General features: G+C 34.9%; 1 protein-coding gene across 1 annotated transcript in view; it reads left to right on the forward strand.

The window, feature by feature from the left end:
* The first annotated feature begins 20,597 nt into the window (after nucleotides 1-20,597).
* Nucleotides 20,598-24,569, forward strand: part of LOC145241386 (tektin-like protein 1) — a 97,766-nt gene continuing 93,794 nt past the window's right edge. The window contains exon 1 of the mRNA XM_080104304.1: nucleotides 20,598-21,169. Coding sequence (XP_079960430.1) covers nucleotides 20,795-21,169 — 375 coding nt within the window. The 5' untranslated portion in view covers nucleotides 20,598-20,794. The remainder of the gene's footprint in view (nucleotides 21,170-24,569) is intronic.

A 24,569-nucleotide genomic window follows, 5' to 3' on the forward strand; every position in this document is an offset into this window, starting at 1 on the left:
ACTATTACTTTTTGTTTTGCTCAACACACACCTCCAAACATCTGGGCAACGCCGGGTATCCAGGCTAGTCTATATATATAAAAGGCAAAATGTGTGTGACCATTTCGTGTATGTCTTCAAAAGGCTTTTCTCGCACACGCTCCCGGGTTCGTTACTATCGCTTAAAACTGTGTATATAGGTCCTATATAATAATATCTAGGAATTAGGAAAGCGCGTAGCGTATAGATTTATTTACGTCGATTTTTACAAAAGTATTGCTATTTTGGCTTCTCACATGTTGATTGGGCTTTTTAGTATAAATAAAGTGAAACTAAACTCAAACAACATCTTCTCGGCATTGCGCCGGGGAAAAACGTCCAGAAGCAATCAGCTTTGATCAGATAGTTCTGGACAATTGGGAGCTGCTTCCCCCCTCCCCAACATCTGTTGGGGTAAGAAACAGTTAAATTTGGGTAAACAAACCCAAACGCTGTGTGACTTCTATTTGACCTTCTTAATTAGGTCAAATGGAAGCAGCAGAGTTAACTTTTATTGCGCACGCCTCTTTTTATAGTTAAATAACCTGCTTAATGTTGTCTGTCGCTGTGGCTCAATGGTTAACATAGCACGGTTTTTTTTTTCACATTTATTTCCAACTCAAGGGTACGGGTTCGATTCTCATATTTACCTACCAAAACATTTTTTTTATTATTTAACCCCCCCCCCCCCGGAGTTTTGATTTACCTCAAGACACCCGGGCATCGCCGGGTACCCCCCGCTAGTCTATTATATAAATCTCAACTATCTGTTTGTGTGTTTGTGCGTATGTCTGGCAAAAACTTTTGACGCATGCATCAGACCAGGTCGAGAGCGGTACCATTTGAAAGAATGATGTCTCGATCAAATAATATGTGAGAATTATAAAATGGTCAATTATTTCGTAGAGAAATAAACGTTTAAACCAAGGCAGGGTCTGAAAAATCGTACCTTTCAAAAACTGAGCATGCGCAGTCAAACATGATTTTTTAATTTTGTTTAAATAACAGAATTTCCAACGTTATTTCGTTCTCAGAAGGCTCCCACTAGTGATTTATAATTAGCATTTATTTTTTTTATCAAAAAAAAAAAAAAAGAAGGAAATGCCAAAACACGGATTATTCAAATGTGCAGCAAGTGTGATTAGAAGAGGGTTAGGGTTAAAAAAAAAAAAAAAATGAGTGCTGCTCGGTATCGACAACACTCTGGAGGCCCTCTATAGTTTAAAAAAAACTTTTTATTCTTTATCAGGGATGTGGGTGGCTCATAAAATTAAAAAAAAACTGAAATTAAGATGGATTTCCCACCCTGCTCCTTGCCTCCTCCTCGTGTGTGTGTTTGAAGAGGGGATCTATTTAACAGAATTAAGGTTGAATCAATTACTTTTGTGATCCTTCTTTGTTATTGTTGCAAAATCTGACAGCCAAAATAATGAGTTTTCATAAAAAAGAAAAAAACAATAACTACTTACTGTTTTTATCAATTTCAACAATAAGCAATGTTATCTACCTAATTATCATGGCACAATTAGTTAAATATTACTGTATTATTACATAAAACATGTACTTTGTACAAATAGTTGATTGTGTGACAACCACCATTAATTGTAACAAGATGGACAGAGTTACTTCCCCTGAGTCGATGCTATTAATTTATATGCTCACTTAAAACTTTTACAAAAACTGTTTTCATTGAGAAGTAATTTTCTATTTTATCGCTTTTCATAAGTTTTAGATATTTTCATTACTGTGACCTGATAGTTCAGTAGATACTATTGGTTTCACTTGAAATTCAAGATTTCAATTTTCGAACTTTGTTACAATAAGAATTTTTGTTTTCTTTTTTCCTAAACTGCACCAATTAGTTTAAACAAAAAGGTTAAATATAAAGAGAGACAGCGTGTGCGCATATTGGGGGAAGGAGACAGGAAGTCATTCTTTGATGAAATAAAAGTCATTTAATTCCACTACTTCCATCATGAAACGTTTGAAGACTTAGCGTTCACAGCAACCAACGTTTCTATTGAAAAATTAAATTCTAAAAACGTTTTCTCCTCCTCCAAATCCATTTCCTCCATGCGCACCCTCAAAATCATTAAGCGCCAATGAAAAGAGGTATATCACGCGAAACCGTTTGAAAGTATGAACCCGCTTTGTTGCCAAGCGTACAATAACCCAGCCGAATGTAAAATCCAGTATGACAGCTTGAAAGCCTACAGCAGATAAGAACAAGTAACTCAGTTCTATCTAGAGTTATGTCCCCCTGCTTATTACCTATGTTTCTAACTTAATACGAGTGCTGACTGCTGCTCGGTATCGACAACACTCTGGAGGCCCTCTATAGTTTAAAATTTTTTTTTATTCTTTACCAGGGATGTGGGTACTGGGTGGCTCATAAAATTTTAAAAAAAAAATTGAAATTAAGATGGATTTCCCACCCTGCTCCTTGCCTCCTCCTCGTGTGTGTGTTTGAAGAGGGGATCTTACTAGCATGGGGCCCTTTTCTTTTCTTCTTTCTTTCCTCCTGTTTTCTACAAATAAGGGGTTAAATTCAATAAACTTATGTCATTGCCGGTGTATATCAAGAAAAAGTCCCTTCTGATTAATATTTGCTCAATTCCAGTTTAATTTTAAACCTTTATATACAAAATGTTTTTACTTTGAAATGCTTCTTTTTTGGAACGGTTTTATTTTTAATAAAATACGCTATAATCAAAATATATTTTTTAGTCTTTACTTTGAAAAGTTTTTTTTTTTTTTTTTCAGAATGGTTTTATATTAAACATATATTTTAAAAGTTTATATAAAATAGTTTTTAAAATGTTTTTTTTTTTTTTCAAAATGCTTTTGTATGATAAAAAAATATGTTTTAAAAGCTTACATGGAAAAAAAGGTCTTTACTTTGAAATGTGGTTGTTGCTACTACTACTACTACTACTACTACTACTAGTATATATCATAAAAAGCATATCCAATAAGAAATATTACCGGAAAAATTGAAACTCGTACAGATGACGATGAAAATTTCCCTCGCTTATTCCTACCAATTAAACTTGAATTAATAAAAAAAAAATTTTTTAAATCGTATTCTGAATCCCAATTCAATAAAATATTTGTAATATAAAGAAGCATCTAAAATAGTTCACATTTAAAGTTTGGTACTCATGCTGAGAGTGATCCAGACGTAAGTCAGCGCACACGGTGCACACCCGGTTTTCCCCAGAACATGCTGTCAACAGCCGAAGTAAGCTGGAGCGTAGCGTCGCCGAGGAAATTAAGCCGTTTGACGTAACATAAAGCTGAGCCAATGACAATGTAGCGTGATGGTTTTCAATGCGACGCGCGAGTTAAAAATTCAAAGCAGCAGACGACAATCATGAAGAAGAAGAAGAAGAAGAAGAACACCATTTGCGTACTTTCACGTAAGGAAGAAACCATGAATTTTACAGCATTAGAGCAGTTGAAAACATCAGCGGGAGCCCTGGAATTTTGTCAGAATAGGAAATTACTAGCACGGACGAAAACGTGTGTCCGTCTTGTGAACATAGACGCACTCTTATTATAAGAAGTAAGGTATGGCTATGCCTGGAGGTGTCAGGCTAGCAAATGCCGAACTTTTACCTCGATCCAGACTGGAACTTTTTTTCGCAAAGTCCAGGCTGGCAATTGCCATAATACTAAAAATAATCTACTTGTGATTGTTCGAGAGAGCAACACAAAAAGACCTCCAGCCAGCGTGAATGTGGAATTCGTTCAATGCACACCATCGCCGACTAGAAGAATTTCCTAAGAGATATTTGCGAGGAAAATTTTCTAAAGAATCCTCAGCAGATAGGGGGCCCAGGCCATACGGTGGAGATAGATGAGGCTTTGTTTAACCGTCGAAAGCATAACATCGGCAGATTACTCTCACCGGTCTGGGTCTTCGGTGGATACGACCCACCGAAAAGGAGGATTTCTTGGTGAGTGTACCAAACCGAAATGCCGAAACCCTCCTTCCATTAATAAAACAATATATTCTGCTGGGGACCACGGTCGTATCAGACTGTTGGAAGGCATACAACAAAGTGGGGGGAGAGGGGTATCGCCATTTGACGGTAAACCACAGCCTTCACTTCCTAGATCCCGAAATGAAGGCTACGACAAATCATGTGGAGCGAATGTGGAAGGAAGTAAAATAATGCACCAAAGTAGAATGCGGGACCAACTGGGAGTTTTTGGACACATATCTCCTTGAGTTTATGGTAATGTTCCGTTTGTCTCCATACTAGCTCACATCACCGAAAGCTACCCGGTTGATGACGAGCTTCTTTGCATGTTCGTTACCACCTCTGCATCCACTTTGGTGTCGTGTGATGCCCTCCAACAGTCTGAGGAAACAACAACATCTGTTTTAATATGAAACAAACAAAACAAAAAACAAAAATATCCCACCCAGTTTTCTTTCAGTTTTTATAGTTTCCAGGTTTTTCCTTAAAAAAAAATGTTTTGTTTCAACTTTTCTATTTTTCAGGTTTCCCTTGAACAACCCCCCCCCCCCCCACCAAAAAAAAATATTCCTTGAAACTATTTATTTGACTTACCTTTGAACCTTTTCTTGAAAAAAAAAAACATCAAAAATTTTTTTTAAAGTTTCTTTCAATGTTTCTTGAAAATAAAAAAAAATATAAAAAACTTTATAAACTCCAAATTCCTTGAAAGTATTTACATTTGAACCTTTTCTTGAAAAAAATTATGTTAACATTATTTAAAACATATATATACAAAAAAAAATATTGTTATAACATTTTTCTTTACAGTTAATAAAACTTAAAAATTAAGGTAGGTTTTTCTTTCTTGTTATGTTTTCATCGGCGACACTTGGCTTAATTTCCTCGGCGACACTCGGCTTACTCCGGCTGTTAACGTCATGTTCCGGGGACAGCCGCGCGTGTGCTGAGTTAGGTGTATCAGAATTTGGGGGGAATTTTTGACACCCCTAACACGAAACTGCGAATAAAATATAAAAAACTCGTAATTTCTCTTTTAAAAGTGGGTTGTTTATTTTCTTTATGGAATATACTTCCAAAATAAACTATTAAAGTTGTTTAAGAAATAATAGAAATATTATTTTTTATTTTTTAAAAAACAGTGTTTACAAAGTGCCAGCGCCCCTTCATGCAGCCATTTTTTTACGTAATGAAATCAATTGAATTTTATGAGTTCATTTTCTTTCAATTTTTAAACTTTAAAAATCTATCAAAATTTTTCTATTGGTTCAATTTTTACGATATTTTCAGGGTCAATGTGAAATTTTATGCTCTTTCAAATAAACCGAATATAATATTTTAGACAAACGTTTTTTTTTAATTCTCCCCCCCCATTTTGAAATGTCTATTAAAATTTTAATAATTAATTTATGTACCAAAGTTTTATATATCACAAATTGAGGATAAAAGATCAATAAATAATATATTGTAAATTAAAACAAAAAAAGAAGTGTTTTTTGGAAATTTACCTGTAAAGTCCAAAGTGTAAACCCTTTTTTTTTAAAAAACATGTTGATTTTTTCTTTTTCTTTTTTAGTTGGAAGCCTATGTTCTGCTTATATTGTCCAGTAAGTAATGGACAACGACAAAAATTTTTTCTATTTTATTCAATGTTTTTTTTTTTAGATATTTAAAAAAAAATTTCACTCGACAAAAAAGAATGAAAATATAATAAATCAAAAATTTATGTATTTCTTTGAGAAAAGAAAAAAACTCCTCGAGTGTCTTTTTTTTTAAGGCAAAATCTTATAAGTAAAATTCGACTACTTTTTAACTATAGGAACACATATTTCTTCACGGACACGGTTAGACGACTAACATGAATGTGTGGTTTTTACTTCCTTCTGTCCATCCGTACTTCAAAACAATAAAGATAAAACTACTTTCGGTTTTCGATAAAAACGTAAAATTCTTGCATCATGGCGCTTTTTTCAAATAGGCGTTTAAAAAATTCTTTTATTTAAAAAATAAATGGATTTTAAAATATAAATATGGATAAATTCTTAACAATGAAGAATGGAACTACACATTGATTAGTAATTCTTTTAGGTAAGTGATTTTTTTTAATTTATATCGTTTTTTTTTATAATCGTTTATTTTCTACAAATATTTTTTAAAGAAAATCGATTTAAAAAAAAACAAATATTGCATAATTTGCTATTAAACCTGTTATTTTTTTTTTTTAATTTGGTCTTTGCTCCTTTAATTGAAACAAAAATTAGGGTTTGAGTTACATTTTTCAATTAGTTATAAGCTTGGAAATATAGGAGGTCGAATGATTCAATATTTTTTTACTCATTTGTAAGGTCGGTTTCTGACACACCTAGCGCTGAGTTACGTCTGGATCACTCTCTGCCTACCTAGTTTTTTTTTTATTTTAGCAAAAAGTCTGAAGGAAAAGACCAATTAACGCTGTTAAATTATCAATTATAAAAACGGGAAACCATTACGTAAACAGTAAGTAATTAGAAGGATTGGCTTCCGTTAAGCAAAAAGTGAAAGTCAAAATGGCACAAGTTTGTTGAGTGTTATAGTCATTGCATTCCGATTTATTAAGTTTTATCCGAACCTGACATAACACAAAAATGATGCCATAGCAGCAGGAGCAGCAGGAGCAGCAGGAGCAGCAACAATTATTAGCCGGGCAGAAATAACGATTTCTGCAATAATAATCAATACTGATCGGTTAGAAACCTAGAGTTTGATTGCTTGTTGTGACCTAACTTTAACCAATCAGAACACAGTTGCCGTGGGAGCCAGGCACCTTCCAGATTTCTGTATATAACGCAAGGCGAATGCTTGCCCAGCACACAGAGACTTAGAGAAGCAGCAACGTTGCCAAACGAACCCCTGTCATTGATTGAGATTGTCGGACTGACTTCCTCATCTTGGTTGTTATAGTTACAACGTTTCGGCCGTTTTGCCCTCCGGCCTTCATCAGATGTCCTAGTGACATATGGCCGAGTGGTCCTAGACGTTGTATCAAAGTTTACAGTTACCCAAAGTTGCTGAGTTCAATCCTGAACGAAGGCAGTGAAAAGTAACATTCAAAACAGAGAATCAGCAACTATGTCCCTGAGCCTAGCTGGAGTCCGAACACGGTACCCCTGTAATAATAATAAAGGGTTGGGTTCGAGACTCCTAACAAACGGTTCCCCAGTTCGATACGAAACGTTGTGACTATAACAACCAAGATGAGGAAGTCAGTCCGACAATCTCAAACAATGAAAACACCTCATCTCAAAAATACAGACAATTAAAACCCCTGTCAGTCAGAACCACGATTCTCATAAGAGAACTATCACTTTGACCCTGGCCGCTAGGCCAAGGGTTCTCGACAACTTACACAACTATTTCCATGCAGCAATGACGTTGTCACCATCTTCTCAAAACAGAGCAGCAGGCATGGTCACTACTGATGCTACTATTTCACCAACGCATGCTATCGTTGCTTCTGCTACGCCATGTGATAACTTCTTTAAATCGCTCTCATTGAATGGACAAACTTTTTCCTTCATTTTTATTCTCACACACGGCCACCATTGACGCTACTTCTTCAATCAGAATTTATGCTATTACTACTACCACCACACCAGGACTCTCTGCTATTAAAGTGACAAATCTTTTACTCTTCTCTCAACTTATTCCTGAAATAAATGATTGTATATCAATCAGTTAAATGTGCATTCTGTCTTTGTCTTGTCTTTCACGTCACCGTACGCTTATGCATAATATAACATTGGTGTCAGAAAGCATGCGTCAACCACAAGGCAAAATTACCATGAAAATAATCTTATTGGTGATTTAAAAAAATTTATAGGGTTAGGCAAAATGGAACTATTTATGACATAAACTTTTGGGAAAGTTAGTTTAATATAATATTATATTAAGATATCCTAGTAGTATAGTGATTGGCTGGCTTTGTAGGAAATGGAATGTGATATTCTGGAGTTTTATTTGTCTAGCCGCTTCTCACAGTGGTCGAGAGCAGGATAGTACGTCTTTTCATAATGAAATCTATACAGGAACTGAATTATCTTTTGTGCCAAAATGTTTTTGTTTTTTTTTTGTTTTCAAAATGTTTTTTTATCAAAAAATATATGTTAAAAGTTTATATAAAAAATAGTCTTTACTTTAAAATGATTTTATTTTCAAAATGGTTTCGAATAATAAAAATGAAAAATATATTTTAAAAGTTTACATAAAAAGTAGTCTTTACTTTGAATGTTTTTAAAATTATTATTGTTGTTGTTGTTGTTATTGTTGTTATATCATAAAAATGTGCATCCAATAAAGAATCTTACCAAAGAAAAATTGACTCTTGCAGACGTCTACGCAAATTTCCTTCACTTATCCCTACCAATTAAATTTGAATAAGAAAAAAAAACATTCTGAAATTCTGAATCCCAATTCAATAGAATATTTGTAAGATAAAATAAACATCTAAAATATTTCACATTTAAAGTTTTTTTTATTTTAGCACACAAATCTAAAACAAGAGACCAATTAACTCTGTAAAATTCTCAAATATAAGAACTGCAATTTGGGAACTGAATTATCTTTTATGCCAACTGGAGTTGCACCTGTGCAGAAGTGTCCTCAGCTGATATTCGATGCCTCTGCTCAGAAAGACAAAGGATACCCCCTGTAGGGGCAGCTGCGAATGTAATTGTGTCGCAAGAGTTGTGCAATCCTCACCCATATTTCTCCTGAATCAGCACTGCTTGAGTCTGGTGGCAAGAAGAAGTCTAGGATGACCGGAAACAATGCCGAGATAAGCGGAGAGCACATACAGCACCTGGAAGTCCCAAATAGTCACTCCTCTCGTACTGGAGTGGACAGGTGCATCGTTGCTTAACTTCGGTGATCTGATAGGAATAGGTGTATCAAACGAGATTATGCCGTATACAAGCTGACATAGTGTCCATACATTACTGCACATATGCCAAGCCTGATCACAACCTAATATAAGATACTGCATATACATACAAACAAAATAGATCAACTGCTTCACAAGATTTGTATCCCTGCCTGGTAGTAGTAGTAGTAGTAGTAGTAGTAGTAGTAGTCACAAATCAAAATGTTAACAGTGTGAATATGTGAGTATTTGGCAGCATGGCATTGCGTATGTGTGTTTGTAGGTGTTACGTCTAATTCAGAAACAAGTTCTTGCACAGTTATATGTTGATTGGCTTTGACTAAGGCTCTTAATTGATCGTTGTCAACATCTGATGGCCGATCACTATGCTCATAATCTTCAAGACTCGGCGCCGCCATGAAATTTCTTCAACCACCATTGTGCTATGCGTTAAGTCGTGGTTCCTGGGCCAAATGCTTTGTTGAGATTGCAAGCTGTTTCAGAAGCTTTTCAGTCTAGCTCGAATTGAAATAAGAAAATTGTGCGAATTTGCTATTTTTCCATCTTTTATTCAACATTCTGATAGAAGACATAATTGTTTTAATACAATTGTAGTTGAGATGAGTATATAGAGTAAAAAGCACTGTTTAAAATAATATATAAAGTAAAGGTATTATAATGAAAACTTATTTGAAAATACATCATTTGAAATCCAAATTAAAAATTTCCGTTTGTGTTCGTTGACATTGTTCTTGTTAGGGCATATATAAATGTGTGCAAGTTGATGAAGGCCAGATACGTGAATCATTTAGTTCTTTCGCCTTGGCACACCGACCCCAAAGGGCACAGGGTGGTGTGTAGAAAATATGTTCTTGAGGTCTTTCTGGTCGTGCAGCTGATGAAGTCTGTAAAAAAACTGATTGTTTTAGACCAAGGAATTTCTAAGTTGGCACTGACTTATTACTTTCACATGTATGTGTTACTTTCTGGGGTGAAAGTGCTAGGACACAATTTTTTTATACTATTCCTATAATAATAATTTCAAGAGCTAATACAATGAATCTTCTTAGTATGATTCATAGCACAGTAAAAATAAAACTAGATTTTCTATTAATAGTTAAGCAAAAAAAAAAAGAAAAAAAAAAGAAGTACAAACACATGTTTGGTGAAGGAAGTTAAATATAAATGTTTGTGAGTTGATAAAGGCTGCATATGTAAGTCTTCCGCCTTGCTACCCAGACCCCCAAAAGGCACAGGGTGGTTTGTAGAGAATACATTTTAGGGTTTGTTTGTTTTTTTCATGCAGGTGTGTGCATTTATTTGCTTCCCCACTGAGCAAATTAGGCACAAGGCCGTTTTTTAATGTGGAGAGGGAGGGAGGGGGGAGGGAAAAGGGGGTGGATTTATTTGCTTCCCCACTGAGCAAATTAGGCACAAGGCCGTTTTTTAATGTGGAGAGAGAGGGAGGGGGGAGGGAAAGGGGGGACCAGCTCCTGAGAGGTGGGAATGGGAGCTGGATAGTAACTGTTGGTATGAAGGGTTGCCCCTACATTGACCAAAGTCAGATATGTGGGGTTTCTGCCACATATGGTCTTTGCTTGCAGTATCTGCCGGAACAGATGGTATTTATTTGCTCCCCCACCGAGCAAATTAGGCACAAGGCCGATTTTTAATGTGAGGAGTTAAGGGGAAATGGGGACCAGCTCCCCGGAGAGTAGGGAAGCTGGATAGTGACAATTGGTATGAAGAGTTGCCCCTACATTGACCAAGGTCTTATATGTGCGGTTTCCCCCACATATGGTCTTTGCTAGCAGTATCTGCTTTAAGACATTTACTGTAACACGTCTGTCGGTCACACGTTCAGTGGCCGGCTGATAGTGTTATACCCAGACCCCCAAAAGGCACAGGGTGGTTTGTAGAGAATACATTTTAGGGTTTGTTTGTTTTTTTCATGCAGGTGTGTGCATTTATTTGCTTCCCCACTGAGCAAATTAGGCACAAGGCCGTTTTTTAATGTGGAGAGGGAGGGAGGGGGGAGGGAAAAGGGGGTGGATTTATTTGCTTCCCCACTGAGCAAATTAGGCACAAGGCCGTTTTTTAATGTGGAGAGAGAGGGAGGGGAGGGAGGGAAAGGGGGGACCAGCTCCTGAGAGGTGGGAATGGGAGCTGGATAGTAACTGTTGGTATGAAGGGTTGCCCCTACATTGACCAAAGTCAGATATGTGGGGTTTCTGCCACATATGGTCTTTGCTTGCAGTATCTGCCGGAACAGATGGTATTTATTTGCTCCCCCACCGAGCAAATTAGGCACAAGGCCGATTTTTAATGTGAGGAGTGAAGGGGAAATGGGGACCAGCTCCCCGGAGAGTAGGGAAGCTGGATAGTGACAATTGGTATGAAGAGTTGCCCCTACATTGACCAAGGTCTTATATGTGCGGTTTCCCCCACATATGGTCTTTGCTAGCAGTATCTGCCGGAACAGATTGTATTTATTTGCTCCCCCACCGAGCAAATTAGGCACAAGGCCGATTTTTAATGTGAGGAGTTAAGGGGAAATGGGGACCAACTCCCCGGAGAGTAAGGGAGCTGGATAGTGACAATTGGTATGAAGGGTTGCCCCTACATTGACCAAGGTTTTATATGTGGGGTCGCCCCCACATATGGTCTTTGCTTGCAGTATCTGCCGGAACAGATGGTATTTATTTGCTCCCCCACCGAGCAAATTAGGCACAAGGCCAATTTTTAATGTGGGGAGTGAAGGGAGGGGGAAGGGAAAAGGGGACCAGCTCCCGAGAGGTGGGAAATGGGAGCTGGTTAAAGGTCAGGCATGTGGGGTTGCCCCCACATCTGGTCTTTGCTAGTCATAGCTTGCAGTATCTGCCGGAACAGATGGTATTTATTTGCTCCCCCACTGAGCAAATTAGGCACAAGGCCGTTTTTAATGTGAGGTAAAAACCAGCTCCCCTAAAAGGGGTCACTCTGGTTACCAAAAATAATAATTGTCCCAGTATAGAGGGTTTCCCCTCCATTGACTGGTACAAATTATCTTAAGTGCAGTATCTGCCGGAACAGATACTACACTTTGATCTTGTCGCCCGTGCCGCGCAAGGCAGGTGTGGCTGGTTAACTTTGTTGCAGTAGCATTACGTGTCCGAACAACTTATAAATTAATGAAGATAGATGCCGATTTTATATATGTACAACCTGTAGACTTTATTAAAGACAAGTAGAAAACATTTAGACATTTTTATACAACAATACCTTTTAGTAGAAAACGTTCTGGTCGCTCATTTTCCGACCAGATAGCGTTTGAACACCATGTAAGCATTTCATAGTTTGAATTATTTATTTATTTATTCTTTTGGTTGGCCGGGAGGGGTGTCTGCTGCAAGTTAGACTTATAGCTAGTGGTAGGGTTAAGAAAGGTGAGTATATATATATATATATATATATATATATATATATATATATATATATATATATATATATATTTCTGTAGAAATATATTTTATAATATATACCAATCCTTATTTAAGAAGCTCAATGTAATTACTGAGCAATATAGAGAATAAATGACAAAAAGCTATTCCAAAATTCATGATGTTGACCATCTTATAATTTATTCCTTTAATTCAGGTGGAAACATAGTAAAGGTATATGCAGCTTCTCTTCCAATTTTCGGATTTTAATCATGTCAAATCATACTTCCTTTCCTTTTGACGGATTGAGTGTTGCTATTTCTTCTAATGAGTTAAAGGCAAAAAAGATTCTCTGATTGATATAATAATCAAGTGATTGATTTTGCGCTACGAAACAGATACCGTCAAGAATTATAAAAGTCAACTGAATTAAAGGAATAAATTATAAGATGGTCAATATAGTTTTTTGTCATTTATTCTCTCTCTCTCTCTCTCTCTCTCTCTCTATATATATATATATATATATATATATATATATATATATATATATATATATATATATAGTCTGAGGTCATGAGTACATTATAAATTAAAATAGTAAAGAATATGCACCATTATATAACATGAACTTAAAGACTAACTCTGAAATATTTTTATTTGAATCTACTTCGAACGAATATATATATATATATATATATATATATATATATATATATATATATATATATATATATATATATAGTCTTGGAAGTTTTTAACCTTTAAAACTATACAAAAAAAAAAGAAAAAAAAATTTTATCCTTCGTTAGAAAACTATTTAATCAGTAAGTCATTCAATCACCTGCAATCACTGCATCAACTTGCTCTCTTGAATTCACTATAGTACCAGTAATAATCATCATTATAAAAAATAAATGCAGGCCTGAAATTTTTTCCTCAGACAGAAACAACATGGCTGACGAGAGCCTAACATTATTTACGTTTTACCATTAACTGGTCCCCTTTATGTTGGGCTTGAAACCGACGGTACCAATGTTTTTCTGAACTTCTGTACTATTAAATAAATAAATATATATGTGTGTGTGTGTGCGTGCGTGTGTGTGTGGGATTACTTCATTTAATCACATAAATTAATATATGAAAATATAATTTTATGTGTACATTTTCAGTATTTAATTCAAAAGTGCTTAATACATAGGTAGAGCGAGGTAGTAAGTTATAAAAATATGTATGGCAATTAAGTTACATAGAATATTCCTCGTTTCATTCTTGTGAGAATTCTGTCAGGCTTATGTGAAGAGTTGTGGTTACTGCGCGTTTTTATCTAAGCACATGCTATTGAATTTTTAGTTAGCCATTTAGCTTCCTGGTTTCCATCGCGCCCATCCTAATCAGCCAATGCATATCCTATCAGCCATTGGGCAGGCACTTACAGGACAAAGGTCCGGTTGACCTTAGGTTTACTCTTCCTTTTGTGTGTGCCTTTCATGGGAAGAGTAGATATTTAAGTAAGCTGACCTATTTTCAACCTAGGTGTAGTTAAAGTTAAAAAAGGTTAGATAAAAAAAAAAAAAAATCACATCTAACTCTAACTACACCTAGGTTGAAAATAGGTCCGCTTGCTTAGATATCTACTCTTCCCATGAAAAACATTATTATTGCTAATACTTTCAAAGCTTAGCATAGTAAATAAGTAAAAAAGCTATGATGAGAGATGAGAGTGAGGGTGGGGGAGTGGACGGAGATGGGAGACGAATAGGAAGGAGAAAGACATGCCTTAGAATCATCACCAATAAATTATTTATGGTTTTCCCTTTTCATTCTTCCTCTTTCCCTCCTTCCTTTCTTTTTCCCCCTTTCATTTTTTTCTTTTCTTCCTTATCTCTTAACCTCTTCACTAATCTATGTAGGGATGATAGTGATGGGGTGGAGATATACAAAAGGGGTAAGTCCTACATTTTCTGACCACATAAAAATTCTAGTCAAATTAAAAGCATTTTTATAACTGAATAACCCCAATTAAATCTGAAACTCTTTTTAGCATAGATATGTCAAATTCACATTCCCCTACTGATTGAACCTATACATACTAGTATGTTTAAGATTTAGGGCGGCCATCATACGTGAATATCAATATTATTCTTTCTAGTCTTTCATTACCTCTATCTCGATCTTTAACTTCCATCCTTTCCCATTCATTCCTATATTTCCACACAGACACAAATCCGCACCTTTATTGGGTCTTATTTACTGTTATGTAGAGATAGGTAACCAACCCGGGACATTCTGCATAAAGAATCGAGTCACCGGATTTCACCAGACCCTTGTAAAAAACAGAGACTTCTTCCCTGAGCATTAACACGCTGTATTTGTTTCTATGTAAATACATAAATAAACTTCTCTTTCAGTATTCAAACCACAGTGTATATATATTTATTCCTTTCATGGAATACTTTACCTTTGATTGTCCGAATAATAGGCCACCTTAGGATATATCAAATTGGCGACAGAGACGAGATGCGAACTCAGTAAAAAAAAAAAAAAGAAAAAAAAAGTAAGCACATGGTGAGTGCAAAACAAAAAAAAAAAATTCTCAAAGAGTTTATATTCGATTAAGGAAATATTTCTTAAAAAGTGAAAGAAAAGTATTCACGCAAGTCCAAAGAATGTTTATATTCTTATTGCGTTTTTTTTCCTTTGAACTTTCTGAAAAGTTGACGTCATATCGTCTTGTGCTGAAAAACAATTCGGAGGTGTTTTATTTTTGGTTAATACGATAAAACGAATTGTGCTGTGGAAATTGTTTTTCTGTCATAAAGAAATTCTTAAAAGAAGTTGACGTTTATTTGAAAAAGACGAAAAGGATCTCTGAAAATTTGTAAACTATTGATATTTTGTATGATGAATTTTTTTTTTCTCTTCGAACATTTCTCAAGTGCTGGCAATTTTTTTGTTTACATGATGAGATCTGAAGAGTAACATCTTATTTTGTGAAACAAAATTTTGTATATGTTGACTTTGTATTTGTGCATTTCAAAAATTAAAAAAATGTCTTCCGAACAAAAAACAGAGTTAATGAAAACGATAGCTGAAAGCTTGATCGCACAGCAAAAAGCTCAAATTGAATTTCAAAAATGGATGTTGATTCAACAAGAATGTTTTGAATCACTCGTCATTCAGCAAACTACAGAGAATCGTTTATTATGTGAAACTGTGTTGTCACAAAAATCTAAAGATGGCGCATCTAGATTTTTTTTGGCAGAGAGTATAGCCAACTCTCTAGCGAAGTTCAAATACGACCCAGAACGAGGTGATACATTCCCTGCCTATTATCGTAGGTTCGAGACATATTTTACCAAAAGATGTGAGAAATGGTCGGATGAGGAAAGAATCACACTCCTACTTCAGAAATTGGGTACGGAGGAAAACACAAAATTTATGAATTTGATTTTACCAAAGAAACCGGAAGATATTTCTTTTTCGGAAACTGTTCGAATCTTGTACTTGATATTTGGTGAAAGAGACAGCCTTTTTCACACAGGTATAAGTGCTTGAACACGCAAAAAGAAGAAACTGATGATATTGTCACATATGCGAGTAAAGTCAACGCCCAGTGTGAACTATTTAAATTAAAAGATTTGTCAGTTGACATGTTTAAGTGTTATATATTTGTTCAGGGACTGACAGCACCGAAAGGCAAAGATTTAAGATCAAGGATTTTATCGAGTATGGAGCAAGATCCAGAAATTAACTTGCAAAAAGTGACAGAAGAATGTCAGAATAATAATAATAAATGTGAAAAGGGATACCACTAGGATAGAGAGAAAAACTACATTCCACGTCCTAATGGTAAAACAAAAAACATTTCCCAAGAACAAAGGAAAAAGTTTTGAATGTTGGAGCTGTTCAGTTTCACACTTAAGAAAAAAATTTCCCTTTTAAAGACCAGCCTTGTGCCAAATGTGGTTTAGTCAGACACCGAGCTTCCCAGTGCCGAGCTAAACAAAATAAACAAAGACAAAAATTTAAGTCTAAAGTAAATGTGGTGTTTCAAAAGAAGAAGTGAAACAAGGAGGTAAAAGAAAATTGGTCAATACCAAAATAAATGGTCACATAGTGAAACTACTTTTGGATACAGGCAGTGATATTTCAATCATCGACGAAGTGACCTGGAAGAGGATTGGGTGTGCAAAACTGGAAAAAACATTTAAAATTGCCAAAGGAGTATCCAGCAAGAGATTAAAAATCATGGGAGAATTTAATTGCAGTGGATTCCTTGGATCGAAAACTTTTTCTACAAAAGTGTCAGTTGTTCCAGGTATAAATTCTTGCCTCTTCGGAATTGATTGGATCGTTTTGTTTGATTTATGGAAGCTACTCATAAATTCATTTTGTAACAGTGTGAATGTAGCTGAAAAGAAAAATTCAAAACAAAATGAGGATTTTTTTACGGTCTTAAAAAGTGAATTCCCCAGGGGGGGGGGTTTCTGAGGGGTTAGGTATGTGTACTAAGACTGAAGTGAATTTTGAACTAAAGCAAAATGTGAAACCTGTTTTTAAGCCAAAAATAAATGTGCCTTTTTCTTCAAAAGAAGATGTTGAAATTGAACTGCAGAGACTGCAGAAAAAGTGTGTAGTCGAAAAAGTTGACTATTCTGAGTGGGAAAGTCCCACTGTATATGTTAAAAAGAAAAATAAGAGGATTCGGGTATGTGCCGATTTTTCTACAGGCCTCAATGACTGTCTTATGTATCATAGTTATCCACTCCCATCTCCTGAAGACATTTTTACAAAGCTGAATGGAGGGAAAATTTTTTCCAAAATTACTTTATCTGAGGCGTACCTTCAGGTAAAAGTCAGTGAAGAATGTTCAAAGTATTTGTGTATCAATACCCATTTAGGACTCTTCAGATTCAAAAGGCTCCCTTTTGGTTTGAAAGTAGCTCCAGCGTATATCAGCAAATAATGGACACAATGCTTGCCGATTAAGGTTTTGCAATCTCATGTTTAGATGACATTCTTGTAAAGAGTAGAAATGTGCAGGAATATAAGGAGTATATCAGAACAGTTTTCCAAAGAATTGAGGAATTTGGTTTCAAATTGAGTGCCGAAAAATGTGAATATTTTTTAAAACAGGTAAAATATCTGAGTCAAATCATTGACAGCCAAGGCAGAAGACCGGATCTTCAGAGAACAGAAGCCATGTTACCCAGTTACAATCTTTTTGGAGTTTAGCACAATATTATGCTATCTATATCCCAAAAATGCATAAGTTGAGAGCACCATTGAACAAATTATTAAAAAAAGGATGAAAGTGGATTTGGTCAAAGGAGTGCCAAAGTGCATTTGAAGAGATTAAGAAATGCCTGCTATCTGATTTAGCACTGGTACACTTCGATCCACAGAAGGAATTGATTGAGGCGTCAGATGCAAGTGATTACGGTATAGGAGCAGTACTTCTCCATAGACTGGAAGACGGATCAATGAAGCCAATAGTTCATACTTCCAGATGACTTTTGCCTGCAGAGAGAAACTATTCTCAAATTGAAAAAGAAAGTTTGGCAATAATTTATGCAATTAGAAAATTCCATAGATTTATTCATGGCAGGATTTTTACGTTGCAGACTGACCACAAGCCCTTGTTGACTATTTTTGGATCTAAAAAAGGCATACCCACTCACACTGCAGACTTCAACGATGGAGCATAATTCTGTTGAATTATAATTTTAAAATGGAGTACATTTCATCCAAAAGTATCGGATATGCAGATGGACTATCCAGATTGATTCAAAAGTGTGCAGAACCTTTAGAGGACACAGTGATAGCTGCATTAAGAGAGGAAAAAAAAACTCTCCGAACTGCTGTGCAACACGATTCGAGAGTTACCAGTGACTCTAGATAACATCAATAAGGCAGCAGAAACAGATGAATTCATTGTAAGAACGAAAAACCAGGTGCAGCTAAATGACACATCAAAGAAAGACTAAAAAATTTCGCCATTTTCGATTTGCACACAGACTTTATTGTATGCAGACAGAGTCGTCATACCGACCACACTGCAAAAGAGAATGCTAAAAGAATTCCATAGCGGCCATCCAGGCATGTCCAGAATGAAGGCCTTGATGCACGGATATGCATATTGGCCTAATATGGACCGGGACATCGATTAAATGGTAAGAGAGTGTCGAGGGTGTCAGCTAGCAGCAAAGGCACTACCTGTACAGATACAACCGTGGCCGAAGACGAATGCACCATGGATGCGGTTGCGCATTGACTATGCAGGTCCATTGAATGGACATTACTTCTGAGTGGTTGTCGACAGCTTTACAAAATGATCGGAAGTGCTTAAGTGTAAACATCCAACATCGACTAGTACTTCAGTCGTTTTGGAGTACCTAAAACTATTGTCAGTGACAATGGCACCCAATTTACCAGCAAAAAGTTTGAAGAATTCTGCAAGGCCCTATTCATTGAACATTTAACAACTGCAATATACCATCCAAGTTCAAACGGCCTCGCAGAGAGATTTGTTGGCACATTCAAAAGAGCTTTAAGAAAACACCAATGCATGGACACTGATGAGAAGAGTCTTGAAAATATTTTGTCTGTATACAGGATCACTCCTAACCCAAATACGCATGTCGGTTTGTCACCAGCTGAACTAATGTTCACACGGAAAATCAGATCTGTATTTGACAGGATTTTAACAAATGCAACCAAGACAACAGCAACGAGAGAAAATCACTCGACAAGGTTCTACAAACCTGGTGACAAAATATTCTTCTTGGACTATAGGACTGGGAAAAGCTTTTGGGAGGAGGAGATGATTATGAAAAGAATTAGGCACATGCTATATTCGGTAAGAAAGTAGTTAATTTGACTGTCGCAGGCATATGAATCAGCTAAGACCTCGACACACTGATGATTACAAACAGGCAGAAGATTATGAACTGCCCTTAGAGGTATTGTATGACTCTTTTAATATTGCTCTACCCATATCACAACCTACTCCAAGAGTAGTATCTTCTACTCCAGGTCAGAGAGTACCAGTTTCACCACCAGTTCCACCCCCTTAAACGGTGTTGAGGAGAAAAAGTACAAGGGTGAAAAGAAAAGTTAATCGACTGAGCCCCAGGCCTAAAAACAAACGGTATCAAGCAAAATTCTCCAAGGAGAAAGTGGCTTGGGGGGAGATGTTATGTGGAGATAGATAACCAACCCGGAACATTCTACATAAGGAACCGAGTCACCGGATTTCACCGGACCCTTGTAAAAAACAGAGGCTTCCTCCCTGAACATTAACACACTGTATTTGTCTCTATGTAAATACGTAAATAAACTTCTCTTTCCGTATTCAAACCACAGTGTATATTTATTTATTCCTTTCATGGAATACTTTACCTTTGATTGCCCGAATAATAGGCCACCTTAGGACATATCATTTACATACAGCCAAATTTTATTTTTCACAACATTTGATAGAACCTCCTGATATTAACTCCTTGTGACAAGGAAGACCTGATATTTTGATTGCAAACTTTGCTTTCATATAAGCTGTATCGCCTGAAGAGATCTCTAGTTACTGGTAACTAGCTAACCAAAACATGCTCATGATGTGTAGCAACATATTACTGCTTATGTAAAACCAAATAAAGAGTGTATATATATATATATATATATATATATATATATATATATATATATATATATATATATATCCTCAACCCTATTTCCTGTTATTCTAACCCCCACTTGTCTGTATCCTTTTCTTTTACGCATTCCCTAGTAATTATTATTATTTGTTAATTTATTGCTATTTGTCTGAGGCATCCCTACTGCAGAAAGGTTGACGGTGCTGCTTTGTAGACCAGAGTGCACTTCAACTAATGCACCGGCTTTTCAGTCAGTGGAAGAGAAATCCTCCATGATTGAGACAATTTTAATTTTTGTTCCTATCCAGAGTAGCCCTTTTGGGGGAGCTGGATTTTCCCTACATTAAAAACCGACCTTGTGTCTAACTTTAGGTCTTAACAGATAAATTATACGTAAGAAAACAAACCATAAACTAAACTAAAAAAAACACTTACAGGTTATTTTATTTATTTTTTTTTTTTTTCAATAAATTTTTTTTATTTTTTTTATTCTATTAATTTTAATGATCGAACCGGCGAACCGCTGATTTCTTTTGAGGTCGATCAACGTATAGTGTAAATAATTTGATTTGAAGAACGAGCGTGCTGGCAGAGTCGCCCGCTGACATCAAAGGTTGTTTGTTGCTAGGTAACCCGGCGACGCTGGTGTGACGTCACAATTTGAGCAAAAAAGACAACCGCTTAAAAACGAAATTAATAACTCGTTCCATCTCTGGTTTTCAATTCGATTTTCGAGTAAAAAAAAAAAAAAAATACATAAAAGAAATTATCCAATCAAATAAACAAATAAAAAGAACATTTAATTAAATCTAGCGAAAGAAAATGTCCGTCAAAATTGAAAACGTTGCCATTGGGCCGGAGTCATGGCGCAACAGAACACTTCGTGGCATTAAAATGTCTGAAGATATTATAAAAAGAAGCCTTAAACATGCAAGTAATCGCCAATCGGCGGACCCTGCGCCCTTCATGAGAGAGTTTCTCATACGCCTGACGAACGACGAGATCCTGAAATACTTTCGAGAACTCCGGGAAGTCGTTGTGAAATTACGACAGGCCGTTGAGTGCATCAATTCGGAGATTGTTACGATGACAAGGTACCAAGACAAATTACATAAAGAACTCGATTTTCTAAGGAAAGATATTGTTGTTAATAGAGAAAGTCGGAGAATGAGAAAAACCAGGCCGTTAGCAGAACAGGTACCCATTTTGATTATTTTTCATTTTTTTTAAAAACTAGTTTTAAGTTTGACAATGTTATCATCGCTATCTTCACCGTATTAGGTCCCTTTCTTTTCTTTTTTTTTCCTTTTTTTTTTTTTTACTTTAAGGTGGCAATTTCTAAAGCCAAGGGAGATAACTTTTTTTTTAAATTACGAGAAATTTTGGTGCTTGTTAAGATAGAGTCGAAAGATCGAGTTTTTTAAATATGTACTTTTAATCAAAAATAATATTACTTACAAAAATTCGTGTCGAAAATAGTAATATATCCAAATATTATGAAAGTTTATCAAGTAGAAAAACTGCTATTGTGTTTTTAGTTAAAAAAAAAAAAAGAAAAGAAAAGTTTATCGCTATAGCTGGTCGCTATTCAAAGATAGCCAACATTTTAACCTCTGAGTTATGTCCCTTGTGTTTGAAATCTTATCGTCTATGTTAAAACAGTTACCAAAAAAATGCAATTTTACCCCATTTTCATGAAAATTATTTTAAACTATAAATAACATTCTACTCGATGAATTTCCATAATATTTGGACACATTACTATTTTTGGTACTTGTACAGTTTAATGAAGAAATTAAAAAAATGAAAATGTTTAAATTGTACGTATCCATTATGGAATGAAGTCCCCCCCCCCCCCAAAAAAAAAAATTCACTTAATTTCATCAAGTAGGAAAGGTTCGATTTTTAGGAAGAAAAGTTAGTATTAAAGATGGGTAGGGAGTGTCGGCGTTTCACATGGAGTTATCTCCCCGTGGTGTTTATAAAATTCAAACAAAATTTAAAGCAAAAAAAAAGTGCAAGATGTCTACCTTCAACGCGCTCTCATAAAAACGTGCTTTTCCGCTGTAAAAAAAATAAAAATAAAAAAATAAAAAAACTACTCGATCAAATTAAGTGAATTTTTTTTCCGGAGATCTTCAGTTCAAAACGGATACGTATAATATAGGCATCGCCAAAACTAGGTGGGGGCAGGTAAGCACTTTTTGACGGACCGTCTTTTTAAAAATCTACCAAAAATCAGGTAATTATCCAATCAATAGGTAATTTTCAGCAATTATTAAGAGAAGAATGAACTTTATAACAGTGTACTTATTTTTCATAAACGATACATACATACATATATATATATATATATATATATATATATATATATATATATATATATATGTTTACATCCCCCCTCATACCTTATTTTGACGTCTGAATATCAGAACTTCGATTGTGTTTAATTATTCCGCTTTTGAGTTTTGAAGTGTGAAATTCGGTGAATATGTTAAGTAAAATAATTAATTTAAGTTAAGCAAAACAATTTTTTTTTTTTATATTTATACGAAAAAAAGCCATTTTAAAATCTTTGATAAATAAATTAACAATTTTTTTTTTTTTTAGCGAGCCGAATAATACATGATCATTATTAAACAGGGAATGCTTTGAAGAATCGATAAATATTGTGCCCTTTGTGTTAAAAATATCATTTTTTTTTTCGATCCTGTTTGCAAACGTTTGCTGCCTTTCGACTACGATGGACCAAACGCGCTGAAATAACTTTTTTTATTCTGCTTTAAATTTTGGGGAACCTGACCCCCACACACATACACATTAAAAACTAAACTCATACAAATGGTCACTCATCTGGTACTGGCCAGCCTCAGCGTTAATAATACATTGAAATTTTTTTGGCCTATTTGGTCTTCCGTAGTTTGCTTTTTATCAAGTACAAATGTAAACATTGTATCAAATCGACGCAAAGTAACTGGTTGCCTATATGAATAAGTGGAATTATTTGAAATTCAGGTACTTATATTATAAAATTTTTGCATATTCTCATAGAAAATCACCCTAAATCTTATTTAGACAAGGAATAAACAAATTAATTCTTTCAAAAATTTACTTTTTAATAGACATTTCAAAATAGGGAGGTGTGAATTAAAAAAAAAAACGTTTGTCTAAAATATTATATTCGGTTTATTGGAAAGAGCATAAAATTTCACATTGACCCTGAAAATATCGTAAAAATAGAATCAATAAAAAAATTGATAGATTTTTAAAGTTTAAAAATTGAAAAATACTGAACTCGTAAAATTCGATTAATTTCATTACTGTTTTTTAAAAAATAAAAAAATAATATTTCTATTACTTTTTATACAACTTTAATAGTTTATTTTGGAAGTATAATCCATAAAGGAAATAAACAACCCACTTTTTAAAAAGAAATTACGAGTTTTTTTATATTTTATTCGCAGTTTCGTGTTAGGGGTGTTAAAAATTCCTACAAAAATTCTGATGCACCTAGAACTGCACGCCTATGGAATTGTCTTCTGCTTTCCAGCTCACTACAATATGGCTGTCTTCAAGTCAAGTAAACAAGTTTTTGATGAACCATTCGATATAAATTAACAAATTTACCGAATTTTCATTACTAAGGATTACTTTATGGTCCAATTATCTACTGTACACTCTTTAACCCCTATCCTCGAGTGGCCTCTTGGCCTTGATAATGATGATGCCTTTGTAAAAAAACAAACAAAAAATATCATATCCAAAAATGACGAAAATTCATCGAGTAGAAAGTTATTTATAGTTAAAAGTAATTTTTACGGAAAATTGGAGAAAATTGCATTTTTCGTAGATGTTTAAGGGTAGACCGTGAAGATTGCAGAAACAGGACATAACTCAGAAAACATATTCTAAGTCACGTCGTAATGGCGACCAACATGTTTAACCGATATGTTTTTGTTTTTGTTTTTGTTTTTACTAAAAACACAATCGCAGTTGTCTAGCTGTGTCAGATATTTTGTGAAAAATAGTGAATAATTCCACCCCGTCTTTCCAAGCTTATAACTACTCGAAAAATGTAATTCAAGCCCTAATTTTTTTTTCAATTAAAGGAGCAGGGACCAAGGTTTCATTTAAAAAAAAAAAGCATAAAAACAAACAACGTGTTTTTTTTTTTTTTTTTTTTTAAGGTTTTAAACTTCGGACTTTACATGTAAATTTCTAAAAAACACTTTTTTTGTTTTAAATTTGAATACATTATTTATTGACCTTTTTCTCTTCAATTTGTGATATATAAAACTTTGGTGAGTAAATTAATTATTTACTTTTCAATAGACATTTCAAAATGGGAGGCGTGAATTATTCGACACCCTGCCTTTCCAAGCTTATAACTACTCGAAAAATGTAATGAAAACCCTAATTTCTTTTTTTGCAATTAAAGGAGCAAGGACCAAGATTTCATAAAAAAAAAGACAAAACAAACAACGTGGTTTGAAAAAAAAAAGGGGTTTTAAACTTCGAATTTAGAGGTAAATTTCTAAAAAAACACTACTTTTTTTTTGTTTTAAATTTGAATATATTATTTATTGACCTTTTATCT

This window comes from Euprymna scolopes, chromosome 20 (genome assembly GCF_053919585.1).
Source record: "Euprymna scolopes isolate OS-2025 chromosome 20, ASM5391958v1, whole genome shotgun sequence".
Taxonomy (NCBI): domain Eukaryota; kingdom Metazoa; phylum Mollusca; class Cephalopoda; order Sepiida; family Sepiolidae; genus Euprymna; species Euprymna scolopes.